This window comes from Uranotaenia lowii, chromosome 3, assembly GCF_029784155.1.
Source record: "Uranotaenia lowii strain MFRU-FL chromosome 3, ASM2978415v1, whole genome shotgun sequence".
Taxonomy (NCBI): Eukaryota; Metazoa; Arthropoda; class Insecta; order Diptera; family Culicidae; genus Uranotaenia; species Uranotaenia lowii.
Window position 1 is genome coordinate 264,718,308 of NC_073693.1, and position 15,409 is coordinate 264,733,716.

At 31.7% G+C, this 15,409-nt stretch overlaps 2 protein-coding genes across 2 annotated transcripts in view; both read right to left on the reverse strand.

The window, feature by feature from the left end:
- Positions 1-5,815, reverse strand: part of LOC129750956 (uncharacterized) — a 20,341-nt gene extending 14,526 nt beyond the window's left edge. The window contains exon 1 of the mRNA XM_055746175.1: positions 5,313-5,815. Coding sequence (XP_055602150.1) covers positions 5,313-5,660 — 348 coding nt within the window. The 5' untranslated portion in view covers positions 5,661-5,815. The remainder of the gene's footprint in view (positions 1-5,312) is intronic.
- A 3-nt stretch (positions 5,816-5,818) lies between these two features.
- LOC129750955 (tubulin alpha-1C chain-like) overlaps positions 5,819-15,409 on the reverse strand; it is a 34,828-nt gene continuing 25,237 nt past the window's right edge. The window contains exon 3 of the mRNA XM_055746174.1: positions 5,819-5,951. Within this exon, the coding sequence (XP_055602149.1) occupies positions 5,872-5,951 (80 nt within the window). The 3' untranslated portion in view covers positions 5,819-5,871. The remainder of the gene's footprint in view (positions 5,952-15,409) is intronic.

Consider the following 15,409-nt stretch of genomic DNA (forward strand, 5'->3'; position numbering starts at 1 on the left):
AAACTTATGCTTGATTTATCCATTAAGCAATTCAGAACAAACTGTAGAAGAAAATTTTCGTGATTTTCAATCATTCATATTTTTAACAAGCAAAACACATAGTGGTACTATTCATATTTCGCTCACTGTAGCTGTTAAATTGCAGTCTAACTTACAAAAGTGAAAGTAAGAGCAAAGAAATCTACCAATGAAGTTTTTCCAAATTAAAAGTTGGTACAAATAGCTACGATTAGTAATGTTGTAAAAAAACTGAAAAAATATAATTTGTCCAAATTTTGGCATGATCTGGGATTCCAATCGTTTTTTCATTGTAGATTTTTTTTAAATAAATTTCGAGTTTTCCACTTCAAACAGCTGGAAAAACTAGCTTTGAACATAATTTTACCAATAAAATCCCTAAAATTGTTTACACATACAGCTAACTTTTAAACAGAGTTTATGTACATTCACGCCGGTTTTTTTCTTATTTTAAGATTCAGTATTAGGATATTATTTTTAAATTCCTGTTTTAAATATTGTGTGGTTGATAATGTGATGATTGTGTGGTCCCTCCTTTAAAAAAAATAAAAACTCGTTAGAGAAAGTCTCATTTTTTTTAAATACTTTTTTTTTAAATTTTGTACAACCGCATGCAGAGGTCGGAAGGTTCTAAAACCACACTTCGTACTGCAACCAAATTTTTTTTCCAATATTTAATATCAGATAGCAAGTACATGTGAAATATGCGATTTTATATACTTTTCAAAACACATTCAACATAACATGGATATAAAAAATTAAAAGAAGTCAAAGCATGAAATCCGGTCATCCTTCCGGATGTTGAATTATCATGGAAATATGATGTTGATAAATCACAACCACAATTGTTTGGATGATGGACAAATTGTATGTCACGACATGATTTTATCGAACTCCCTTCATTGTCCCTCAAATTATCACTTTAATATCACCTGTTTTGATCATCCACTTATTAAAAGCCACATTATTAATAGACCATAAAACCATCGAGGTGTTAGTTTTGGTTGACCACGCCACGCGTAACCTGTTTAATTTATGTTTATGGCATTCGAGAAAGGGCTCTAAATCGATGTCATGCCGCTCAAAGGGATCGGAACCAGTTTAACTGATCCATTTGTAATAAACCCAACGATTGATCGATCATTAGACCACTCTATAAATTTTTTTGTTCAATTCAAATTGGATTTTTTTTTGGCAAGCTGATGAATGGCCAAAGATAACAAAAGAATTCTGGTTTATCCAGTACATATAATTTATTTCAATTTAGTAGTTATGGATGTTTGAAATTTAATCCCTACCGTGCTAGGTTTTTATGTGTTTCCATGTTTCTGAAAGAATTAATTAGTTGGATCACGTTTTAGGACGTGCAGAAAATTAATTTCGAATTTGACCGTAAATAATACTGTCAAAATATACTAGATATACTAGATATACACTTCAAGAATTAGAAAAGGACTAAAAAGAGTGTGTTTATTTCTAAAGGTCATTTTACACAGAATAATACAGGTTTTTGGAAATATTGGCTCAAAATTAAAAGTGCCTTACCCTCTATAGCTCTTTTGGATTAGTTAGTTATATCATAAATATTGTCGAGAATAAACAAATACAGGAGACCTATAATGACTTTATATAAAAATCTTAAGCATTCGTTCCCCATAAGAACGAAATTTCAACAAAAGGGGAGCGTGCTGCGTACGGTGGGCTCGAGAAACCGCTGAAGCTCATATATTTGGTTTAAGGTAAAAAAAAATTCCTTAACAACAGGTGTGATTGACCATTATTGAATAACCTTTCCATTGGAGTAAAAATAGCAAAATCTTATGATAAATACAGGGTCCGGCAATTGAAGTGCTACATTGAAATAAACATAAAATTACGACTTAGAACAAATCAACCAATGGTCTATTCAGAATATTCTACCTGTTAACCCAGCTAAAATCAAGGCTCTATGCTTCAGTAGACCCAACAGAAATATTAACATCCCTACGCTTTATCTGGCAAATTCTGAGATAGTTTTCACCGATTATGCTGAAAATCTTGGCGTCATGTTTGACCGTGAATTGTTATGGAACAGGCAAGTCAATAAACAGTGTGGCAAAATTTATGGATCTTTGAAACAGTTAAATCTCACCACGAGGAACCTTGATGTCCAAACTAAGTTAAAATTGTTCAAAAGCTATGTTTATCCGTTATTCATTTATGGCGATTTTATCTATTCAAATTGTTCTGCTAGGTCCATGGACAGACTCCGTGTTGCTCTGAACTCATGCGTTCGTTACGTTTACAACTTATCTAGGTATTCCAGTGTTTCCCACCTACAAAAAAATTTGATAGGCTGTTCATTCTATAATTTTTACAAATACAGATCCTGCGTAGTTATCCACAGAATACTTCATAAAGAAGCTCCACAATATATCAAAAGACTTTTCGTTCCTGTGAGAAACTCAAGAACACTGAATTTAACTATTCCATCGCATTGCTCGGTTTATTTTAATAACTCGTTTCTCGTTAGAGGCATCTCGACCTGGAATAATCTTCCTATCCATATTAAATCCTTAAAAACGAAATCAGAATTCAAAAAAGCTTCACTTACAAGATTTGCATCGATAAGACAGTAATCGGTTATTTTTATAGTTAGGTATAAAAGTTCGTCAGAAACGAAATTTGATCAATATTTAAAATAACAAGTTAATAACCTAATTGTAACACATCAAAAAGAATGTACAAATCTTATGTTACATGAATAAAACGAATTATTATATTATTATATAAATTGATCAAAACAACAACTTTTTATTTCAAATTCATTCAATTTCTCTTGAAAACAAATTACTTTTTCAAAATTCACTGGTAAATTTCAACTTGTTCGCCCTTTAGTTTAACCACTTGCCGCAGACGGTCAAAGAACGCATCGTATGAGGCCCGCAGGTGTTCTCGTGGTATTTTATCCCAGGCTGCCACAAGATGTCGCTTCAGGATCTCCACACCTTCATGTTTCTTCCTTCATGTCCCTATGGAGATTCAGGTCTGGCGAACTCGCCGGCCACTCGGAGCTCGAAATGAACCCTGGAAACACTTGCGCAATCCAAAGTTGGGTTTGCTTCGCTTTGTGAGCCGGCGCCGAGTCCTGTTGGAAAACCCAATCCCCCCCCCCAATTTCTTTTTACCCGTTCTTGTTTCTGCTTCACCGTAAGGTCTTGAACCTTTTGAATCTTGTAGGGCTTGGTCTGAAGTTTATCTTTCAGGATACGACGGAGACTTCGATCCGATATGTTGAGATCCTCTGCCAAATTAGTGGCACTACGACAAGGATTTCTCTTAAGGCGCTTCTTGACGATCTTCGCCATGGCAGGTGTGACAACAGTAGGTCTGAGTCCCCCTCCATACCGTTTTTGGCGCTTCTCCAGGTATCTTTAAGCGACGAGAGGTCGTTCAATACTGTTTCGTGTGCAACGAAATAATTATTGTTGAGGTAATGTAGCAGTTCAATTGCCGGACCCTGTAGAAAAGCGGTATTTTGAAAAAGAAAATGATCCCATTCATTCCTTTATAACCGTCAAGAAAGTGGTGTTATTATTTTGTTCTTTGATTGGATAATTTTTAAGTAGAGATAATTTTTTTGTGAACGTTGAAATTATTTGTATACTCAAATTCATTTTTTGTTTACTGTTCAGCTCGTTGACCGAGGTCAAAGTACCGGATGCAGCAGTATAACTCCTTTGGAACCAGGTGTTGTTATGCTGCTGTTAGTGATCATAATCTATGTGATTCCAAACAAATTAGTTGAACAACAAAACGGAATCTTCAACATTAAATGTTTTAAATAATTCTCAGCAAACATGACGTACCCAATTTCCATAAGCCCTTCTTAACGAAATAAAAAGCACCTGTAGATCTCCAGAACTCATTCGCGTCATAAGACAATCTTATGAATTTCAATGATTTTTCTTGTGGTAAGAGTTCCAAAGGAAATCTTATGACTTAAAAAATAGTATTTTTCAGAGTGTAAGAAGCGTAACAGCCACTGTGGTCTGAGCTTTTCTGTTACGATGCGTAATGCTGATGTGTAACGTATCAGACAAATAAAAGGTACTCTCAATTTATATATCTGATTTGTTTAATTTATGGACTAAGGTTGGCAGAGCGTAAATACGGTCTGACCCACAACACAAACACACATAACAGACAAACATAAATGAGTTATTACGATTTTTGACTTTTGCATTCAATAAGCAAGTTTTGACAAAACAAACATGAACGTTTATTAGGAAGCTTGAAATAAAATTCATAATCTACTGATGTGTTTCGATAAGATAATAAAAAGGATTCAGGCAAATATCTTTCGTAGTTGTATTGAAATAATGGGGATCTGCGACTCGAGTGACGTGACTTGCAAAATTTCATAACGTTCTGCTGGCCTAAATAAATAGCCTCTCTAGCTTCGAAATTTTCGTTCGGTTGAGGTGTTATCGGTCTTTCAGAACTCACCGATACACAAACTTCCTTTCTGAGACATTTTCTTGGATCAGGACGAAGTAGTGAAATTTCGTAAGTCACGTCACTCGAGTCGCAGAATAAGCCCCAATTCTGGGTTATGTTGAAATGCCCGTGGATTCAAAGCGATTTGATTACAAAACGCTTCTGGAAGACCAGCATTACACTGTTCGGGATGGCCAAAGATTGAAGAGATGGTCCCGTACCAAATCATATTCGAGAAAACATGTGAAGCCGTAATCAAACTATCAAAAGTAGGTAACTTGTTCCCGAACCATCACATTGTGACTATTAACTTAAAAGAATTTTAAGGTAGCGCCTTCTTAAACATTTAATGTAGAAACATTGATTAAAGGGACTTCAAACTTCTGGACAGAATGTCAAAAACCATTTCATTTGGACGGATAATGTTAACTGCAGTTGTGAGTGAAGTATTTTCCTAGTTTAAAAATAAACTTTTAAATATAGTTTTATTATTTTTTTTTATCCACTCGAGTATTGAATTTTTAATTTTAATTTTTTAACAACTATCCTTTTTGAACACGCCAGCTAAGGTTCCGTTTTATTTTCATTCTTCATGCGTTACTGAATTATTCCAAGCAAAAGAGTGCAAAAATAAAATCGCATATCACCGGGTACTGGTGTAATTTAGGCTGTTAAAAGCAACCGGTTGTATACCTTTTTTTGTTAATCGACATTGTTCCTCATATAAACATCCCCCCATAAATATGGGTAGGTACTTGCAAACGGATTCAATAAACCAATCAAAAGTCATGAACCAGCAACTCTACTAGGCTTACCGGAACGTTGACCACAATCCAGTGCAGAAACATTTTGTCCTCGCTTTGACCGCTACTGGTGCTGCTGCTGGCTCCATCCAAATCCACAAAAACTAAGGTATACAGCTTTTCCGGTTCGGCAAAGTCAAAGAACAGAATCGGTGGCACCTCGAAAAGGTCGGCCGTAACCGTTTGACCGCAGTTTGGTTTCGAGAGAGTCCATCCGGATTGATCGGCCATTGCGATCAATGGGCTGAAGCTACATCCATCCAGTTGTTCCGGAGATGAAAGGGTTACGGTACAAATCGAATCTGAAGCTGCAGTTGATATTAGCAACAGTATTCCCGGAAAGAAGACCGATGACCACATCTTGAATAAGTAACGACTGTTTTTCTTCACTTTTCCGGAACAGCGATTGTTTGACTGAAGGGTGGGTGGCACTTATCGAACCGTTTTATAACCCTTGCTGGTCGCGGCTGTGGTTTACGTGCGTGTAATTGAATGATTATCATTTGATTGATCGTAAACGACTGCTCTTAGCTTCTACAGTTTTATGAGGACGGTTTCCTAGAGTTAAGCCTTACTGTTCAACCTCATGATAGTCACATATCAGCGCCGCAATGTTTTCCTTAGCCTCCGATAGATCACTTTCTTCGAGACCTGAAATTGTAGATGGTGTACTAAATGGACGGTTCAGAGAATGTTGAGGTGAAATATTGATCTATGTGACGTTTTCTATACAAACTATGACTAAGAAACATTTTAAACTTTGCATTTAGGTATTCACGAGTAATTTTAAATGGATTGGAAAAGCTGGTTGTATTGTTTGTTTTTTTTTTCTGCTATTGGCCCTTCTATATTAAGGCAGAGTTATTAAATTTCAGCACTGTCCGTCACCTCGACGTCAGTCGGTAGAACTGACAATGTATAAACCAAATTATTTTCGCTGCGATGAACTTTTGAAAAAATATTTACTAATACAAAACTGAGAATTAATCTATACATATAAAAATGAATTTCTGTCTGTACTGAACCGATTTGCGTGAAACTTGGCAGGTGGGGGTATTGGAGGTAGGGTAAGGTTCCTATTATGGTTTGAGACCCCTCCCTCTCTCATGAAGAGGGGGAGGGGCCTCCCAAACAAAAGGCAATTTTTTGCATAACTCGAGAGCCCATCAAGCAAATGGTATCCAATTTGGCATGGGGTGGTATTTGGGAACGAGGAATATTTCTATGAATATAAGGTACCCCTCCCTCCGCTCAGTGGGGTGATAGGAAGGGGAGAGGGGGGCTATCTTACAATTTTTCATATAACTCGAAAACTAATCAAGATATTTGGAACCAAATTTGGCACGGGAAGGTATTTGGATACGAAAAATATTTCAATGATTATTTGAGACCCCTCCCTCTTTCCATTATAAAAGGGGAGGGTCCTCTTTCATATTTTTTAACATAACTCAAAAACTATTAAAGCAAATGGAACCAAATTTGGCATGGGAGGGTATTTGGATACGAAAAATATTTCTATGATTATTTGAGACTCCTCCCACTTTCCAGAAGGGAGATATAAAGGGGGAAGGGGTCCTCTTTTATAATTTTTTACATAACTCAAAAACTTATTAAGCAAATGGAACCAAATTTGGCATGGGCGAGTATTTAAGAACGTGACATGTTCTTATGATTGTTTGAGACCCATTCCTTCTTCCAGCGGGGAGAAAGGAAAGAAGAAGGGGAGTTTCATACATTTTTTCCTGCATAACTCAAGAACTACAACAGCAAATGGAACCAAATTTGGCATGGAACGAAATTTGGGTACGAGAAATGCTTCTATGAATATTTGGAATCCCTCACTCCTTCAAAGATGTGGATGAAAAGGGGGAGGAGAGGTCTCTATTACAGTTTTCAGTATAACTGGAGAGTTGATCGAGCAAATTGAACAATATTTGACATGTGAGGGTTTTTGGATATGAAAAATGTTTCTATTATAAATTCAAACCCCAACTTTTTTTCAGCGGAAAGATATAAGGGGGGCTTCCATAATTTTTTTTTGCATAATTCGAGAATTAATTGAGCAAATTAAACTAAATTTAGCATCAAAAAGAATTTGAGTACTAGAAATACTTTTTCTTTGTGAAGCAATTCCTTTCTTGCAGTAGGATGATAGAATTGGGAATATAGGAAGGGAAGAGAAGGCTTACATTTAACTTCTTTTTTTTTCATAAAATCCGAGAAATGGACAAAACTTAACATGGAAAATCATTTTGCTATGATTCTATGAATATCTGACACAGCATCCTTCTTTCAGTGAGTAGGTACATTGCCGGCCAAAAGTTTGGGATCACCCACTAAAAAACATGCAAATTTTGAACGTTCATATCTCAGCCGTCTTAGGACATATTGCAAATCTTCTGATCTCATTTGAAAGATAAAGAGCAATAGCTATCTCGGAGGTATTTTGCCCAAATATAATGTTTTAGTTTTGAACTTAAAACTTAACCTAAAGTTAGAACATTTTCAAAAAACCGCACTCAATATTCAAAGCCGATCATCTCGGGATAGGGTGGACCAAATCTCAAAATTTGAGTGGCATTAGAATTCCTGTTCTTTACTTCTCAAAACACAATCAAAAAATTTCGAGAAAAAATTCAAGAATGTATTTTTAATTAATAAAATAGACACTTGAGTTATCGTCCAAAAGTTTGGGATCACCTCTTTGTATGGTGAGTTTGGGATCATTCTTATAAAAACATGCAAATTTATTTTATTCATATCTTTCTCATCTAACATTGTATTGCAGATCTGAAGGGTTCATTTGGAAGCTTAGGAATTGTTGTTTTTTAATAAATTCATTCAAAAATTATATTTTAAGGTGAGAACTATAAAAAAAATCTGGGAACTTTCAAAAAAACAATCTATTTCAGGTGATTTTTTTAAGGTTATCACTTCAAAATATAATTTTTGAATGAATTTATTAAAAAACAACAATTCCTAAGCTTCCAAATGAACCCTTCAGATCTGCAATACGATGTTAGATGAGAAAGATATGAATAAAATAAATTTGCATGTTTTTATAAGAATGATCCCAAACTCACCATACAAAGAGGTGATCCCAAACTTTTGGACGATAACTCAAGTGTCTATTTTATTAATTAAAAATACATTCTTGAATTTTTTCTCAAAATTTTTTGATTGTGTTTTGAGAAGTAAAGAACAGGAATTCTAATGCCACTCAAATTTTGAGATTTGGTCCACCCTATCCCGAGATGATCGGCTTGGAATAATGAGTGCGGTTTTTTGAAAATGTTCTAACTTTAGGTTAAGTTTTAAGTTCAAAACTAAAACATTATATTTGGGCAAAATACCTCCGAGATAGCTATTGCTCATTATCTTTCAAATTAGATCAGAAGATTTGCAATATGTCCTAAGACGGCTGAGATATGAACGATCAAAATTTGCATGTTTTTTAGTGGGTGATCCCAAACTTTTGGCCGGCAGTGTAGGAGGAGGGAGTTGAGCCCAATACACTTTTGTTAGCATAAGTTCTCAATTTGATATAAGAGGATTTTTGGACACGAAAAAATGGGTATGATTATTAAAGACCATGACCTCCATTCAGCAGAGGGTGAAGGGAAGGAGAGGAGAGGCTCTCTTATCAGTTTTTAGCATAAATCCAGAGAATATCAAGCAAAAACAATCATATTTTATAAGTTAGATTGTTTTCGTACGATTAATTTGAGACCCTCCAGACAAATCAAAATTATCAGATCTTTTACACAAATTTATAGAGCAAGATTCAGAATATTAGTTTAAGTTATCTTTGTGTTGCAATTCGAAACTCCAGCTCTCATTTTATAGCAGTTGCTTATGAATTATGTTATAATGCCAATAAAACAATAAAAATTTGAATAATTTTTGAAAATATCATTTGATTTTGGAAGGTGTAGCAAAGCACACCGGGTCAGCTAGTATTTAAATAATTACAAAGATAAAAAGCAATTATTTAGACATAAAGTTTTTAATCAATTTTGTTACTTATTAAATTTGAAAGAATTTGGATCGAAAGTTTAGTCATTTTTACTAAGCCAAATTAGGTATAATAATTCCATTCGGAAAAGTAGGTGATTTATCATGGCCGTAGCAATGAGGGTCCAAAAATGCCAAGCAAAATGTTCTTTTTTAAACGAAAATTTTTAGTCTCGAAAATCGAATTCGAATAAGGTTAGACTGAGCTTGCTAAATCGCCCAGATTTTGCCCGTAGTTTTTTACTTTATTTGCAAAATTAAACAAGAATTTAAATTAAGGCGTTAAGGTTATGTATTTTATGCCTAAGTTTTTTAGTAAAAATTATCTTAATTAATGTGAACAATTTTTTACAGCAAAAATCTAGTGTTTTCATAATGTTTTTTTAAATATTTTTTTCATATTGGCGGATATCTAAAAAAATATCTCGGATTTGCTCGCCCCGTATACTTGGCAAAAATATCTGAAAAGCTTAAGCTGGAATATTCCCGGATTTTGTGGTTACAAATTTGCCTATTATCATTAAAATTCGATGTCTGCGATAAGAATTCGGATTCTGTATCCAGTTTATTGTTACTGAACTTCTGTTTGGATCATCATTGAAAACAAAATCCGGATTCGAATCTCGGTTTTGCATTCCAAACTTTTATGTTCGATACTCATCATTTCGTAATATGAACAAATGATATTTAAACCATTTTTAAGATTTGAAAATTCTACTTTTGCTGATTCTTATGCAGAATTGGATCTAAAGAAGGGTTCATGGTGACCCAGAATTTAAAAGTCTGAAAAGGTCACTTCATTCAAAATTTTCCTTCAGATTCACTAGTTGAATTTGGAATAAATAACTGAAGAAAGTATTCACATTGAAAACCAACTATTCAGAATTGAAATATGAGACTCTGATTGAAAAATCTGATCAAAATTTAACTATTTGGTTCATAATTAGTATTTGGTTCATAATTAGTATCCATTATTACCTGGAACTTAGATTCAACAAATCGAAGTTAAGTTTTATAATCAAGATTAAAATATCAATGTGAGAATTTTAATAAGTTTTCAAATTACAAGCGATCGCAGTTTTAAAGTTTTGATTCTGGATTTAAAACTAAAATTTTATGTTCAATCAGAGTTAGTTCGGAACACAAACCAGGAAAAAATGACAAATATAAAATAAGATTTCGATTTTAGAGAAAGTTTGTATCTTTTTTAAATTCAACTGAAAACAAATTTAATTGTTTTTTAGCATTATTAATATTGCCTATTTTCCTTAAACAAAGTTTCAAACTTAAGTCTTCAATTTTATTCGTTTACAAGAGTAAATAGAAAATAAATGCAATTTCAACCGCAAACCTTATCTCGCACTTTTATTCCTGAATATTTGATTTTTTTTTTACTAATTTCTCTAACGGTCATGCTTGTGGTTAAAAAGAACCTAGCTTACTTCTTTATTATTTCATAAAATCGAAAAAGTATTTCTTTAAAATAAAATCTTCAAATTAATAATTTTTCATTAAACTACTTTTAAAAAAATTGGCACCTTCTAGAACTTATTTTCGAAAGTTAGAAATTGAAATATACAAATTACTTTTAATGTTAAATGACTCAAACCTGAATTATTATATAGAACCTTCATTTTTTTATATTCTTAATGTAAGCATTGTTTGAGCAAAAACGTTATAGGAAAAATATTGAAAATTATGTAACTAATTCAAAGAGACTAAAAGATCGACAAACAGTTTTCAGCAGATTTTATTAATGACTTTTTTTTTATTTTTGATTTTTGATTATTAATATTTTATCATTCTCTCAATCTCTCATTCTCTCATTCTCTCATCCTCTCATTCTCTCATTCTCTCATTCTCTCATTCTCTCATTCTCTCATTCTCTCATTCTCTCATTCCCTCATTCTCTCATTCTCTCATTCTCTCATTCTCTCAATCTCATTTTCTCACTTTTCCATTCTCTCATTCGCTCATTCTTCCATTCTCTAATTGTCTCTTTCTCTTTCTCTCATTATCTCCTTAACTCATTTTTTCATTCTCCTATTGTCTCATTCTCAAAATCTCTAATGCTCTCATTCTCTCATTTTCTCATTTTCTCATTCTCTCATTTTCTCATTCTCTCATTCTCTCATTCTTTCATTCTCTTATTCTCTCATTCTCTCATTCTCTCATTCTCTCATTCTCACATTCTCTCATTCTCTCATTCTCTCATTCTCTCATTCTCTCATTCATTCTCTCATTCTCTACTTCTCTCATTCTCTCATTCTCTCATTCTCTCATTCTCTCATTCTCTCATTCTCTCATTCTCTCATTCTCTCATTCTCTCATTCTCTCATTCTCTCATTCTCTCATTCTCTCATTCTCTCATTCTCTCATTCTCTCATTCTCTCATTCTCTCATTCTATCATTCTCTCATTCTCTCATTCTCTCATTCTCTCATTCTCTCATTCTCTCATTCTCTCATTCTCTCATTCTCTCATTCTAGCGTTTCCTTATCTTCTAACTCCCCCCCCATTTAATAATTTTCTAGTTTTCTTATGTTCTCATTTTCTCATTTTCTCATTCTCTCATTCTCTCATTCTCTCATTCTCTCATTCTCTCATTCTCTCATTCTCTCATTCTCTCATTTTCTCATTTTCTCATTTTCTCATTTTCTCATTTTCTCATTTTCTCATTTTCTCATTTTCTCATTTTCTCATTTTCTCATTTTCTCATTTTCTCATTTTCTCATTTTCTCATTTTCTCATTTTCTCATTTTCTCATTTTCTCATTTTCTCATTTTCTCATTTTCTCATTTTCTCATTTTCTCATTTTCTCATTTTCTCATTTTCTCATTTTCTCATTTTCTCATTTTCTCATTTTCTCATTTTCTCATTTTCTCATTTTCTCATTTTCTCATTTTCTCATTTTCTCATTTTCTCATTTTCTCATTTTCTCATTTTCTCATTTTCTCATTTTCTCATTTTCTCATTTTCTCATTTTCTCATTTTCTCATTTTCTCATTTTCTCATTTTCTCATTTTTTCATTTTCTCATTTTCTCATTTTCTAATTTTCTAATTTTCTCATTTTCTCATTTTCTCATTTTCTCATTTTCTCATCTTCCCATCTTCTCATCTTCTTATTTTCTCATTTTCTCATTTTCTCATTTTCTCATTTTCTCATTTTCTCATTTTCTCATTTTCTCATTTTCTCATTTTCTCATTTTCTCATTTTCTCATTTTCTCATTTTCTCATTTTCTCATTTTCTCATTTTCTCATTTTCTCATTTTCTCATTTTCTCATTTTCTCATTTTCTCATTTTCTCATTTTCTCATTTTCTCATTTTCTCATTTTCTCATTTTCTCATTTTCTCATTTTCTCATTTTCTCATTTTCTCATTTTCTCATTTTCTCATTTTCTCATTTTCTCATTTTCTCATTTTCTCATTTTCTCATTTTCTCATTTTCTCATTTTCTCATTTTCTCATTTTCTCATTTTCTCATTTTCTCATTTTCTCATTTTCTCATTTTCTCATTTTCTCATTTTCTCATTTTCTCATTTTCTCATTTTCTCATTTTCTCATTTTCTCATTTTCTCATTTTCTCATTTTCTCATTTTCTCATTTTCTCATTTTCTCATTTTCTCATTTTCTCATTTTCTCATTTTCTCATTTTCTCATTTTCTCATTTTCTCATTTTCTCATTTTCTCATTTTCTCATTTTCTCATTTTCTCATTTTCTCACTTTGTCATTTGATCATTTGATCATTTGATCATTTGATCATTTGATCATTTGATCATTTGATCATTTGATCATTTGATCATTTGATCATTTGATCATTTGATCATTTGATCATTTGATCATTTGATCATTTGATCATTTGATCATTTGATCATTTGATCATTTGATCATTTGATCATTTGATCATTTGATCATTTGATCATTTGATCATTTGATCATTTGATCATTTGATCATTTGATCATTTGATCATTTGATCATTTGATCATTTGATCATTTGATCATTTGATCATTTGATCATTTGATCATTTGATCATTTGATCATTTGATCATTTGATCATTTGATCATTTGATCATTTGATCATTTGATCATTTGATCATTTGATCATTTGATCATTTGATCATTTGATCATTTGATCATTTGATCATTTGATCATTTGATCATTTGATCATTTGATCATTTGATCATTTGATCATTTGATCATTTGATCATTTGATCATTTGATCATTTGATCATTTGATCATTTGATCATTTGATCATTTGATCATTTGATCATTTGATCATTTGATCATTTGATCATTTGAGCATTTGAGCATTTGATCATTTGATCATTTGATCATTTGATCATTTGATCATTTGATCATTTGATCATTTGATCATTTGATCATTTGATCATTTGATCATTTGATCATTTGATCATTTGATCATTTGATCATTTGATCATTTGATCATTTGATCATTTGATCATTTGATCATTTGATCATTTGATCATTTGATCATTTGATCATTTTTTGATCATTTGATCATTTGATCATTTGATCATTTGATCATTTGATCATTTGATCATTTGATCATTTGATCATTTGATCATTTGATCATTTGATCATTTGATCATTTGATCATTTGATCATTTGATCATTTGATCATTTGATCATTTGATCATTTGATCATTTGATCATTTGATCATTTGATCATTTGATCATTTGATCATTTGATAATTTGATAATTTGATAATTTGATAATTTGATAATTTGATAATTTGATAATTTGATAATTTGATAATTTGATAATTTGATAATTTGATAATTTGATAATTTGATAATTTGATAATTTGATAATTTGATAATTTGATAATTTGATAATTTGATCATTTGATCATTTGATCATTTGATCATTTGATCATTTGATCATTTGATCATTTGATCATTTGATCATTTGATCATTTGATCATTTGATCATTTGATCATTTGATCATTTGATCATTTGATCATTTGATCATTTGATCATTTGATCATTTGATCATTTGATCATTTGATCATTTGATCATTTGATCATTTGATCATTTGATCATTTGATCATTTGATCATTTGATCATTTGATCATTTGATCATTTGATCATTTGATCATTTGATCATTTGATCATTTGATCATTTGATCATTTGATCATTTGATCATTTGATCATTTGATCATTTGATCATTTGATCATTTGATCATTTGATCATTTGATCATTTGATCATTTGATCATTTGATCATTTGATCATTTGATCATTTGATCATTTGATCATTTGATCATTTGATCATTTGATCATTTGATCATTTGATTATATGATATGATTTGATCATTTGATCATTTGATCATTTGATATGATTTGATCATTTGATCATTTGATCATTTGATCATTTGATCATTTGATCATTTGATCATATGATCATATGATCATATGATCATATGACCATATGATCATTTGATCATTTGATCATTTGATCATTTGATCATTTGATCATTTAATCATTTGATCATTTGATCATTTGATCATTTGATCATTTGATCATTTGATAATTGATCAATTGATCAATTGATCATTTGATCATTTGATCATTTGATCATTTGATCAATTGATCAATTGATCAATTGATCAATTGATCAATTGATCATTTGATCATTTGATCATTTGATCATTTAATCAATTGATCAATTGATCATTTGATCATTTGATCATTTGATCATATGATCATTTGATCATTTGATCATTTGATCATTTGATCATTTGATCATTTGATCATTTGATCATTTGATCATTTGATCATTTGATCATTTGATCATTTGATCATTTGATCATATGATCATATGATCATATGATCATATGATCATATGATCATATGATCAAATGATCAAATGATCATATGATCATATGATCATATGATCATTTGATCATTTGATCATTCGATCATTTGATCATTTGATCATTTGATCATTTGATCATTTGATCATTTGATCATTTGATCATTTGATCATTTGATCATTTGATCATTTGATCATTTGATCATTTGATCATTTGATCATTTGATCATTTGATCATTTGATCATTTG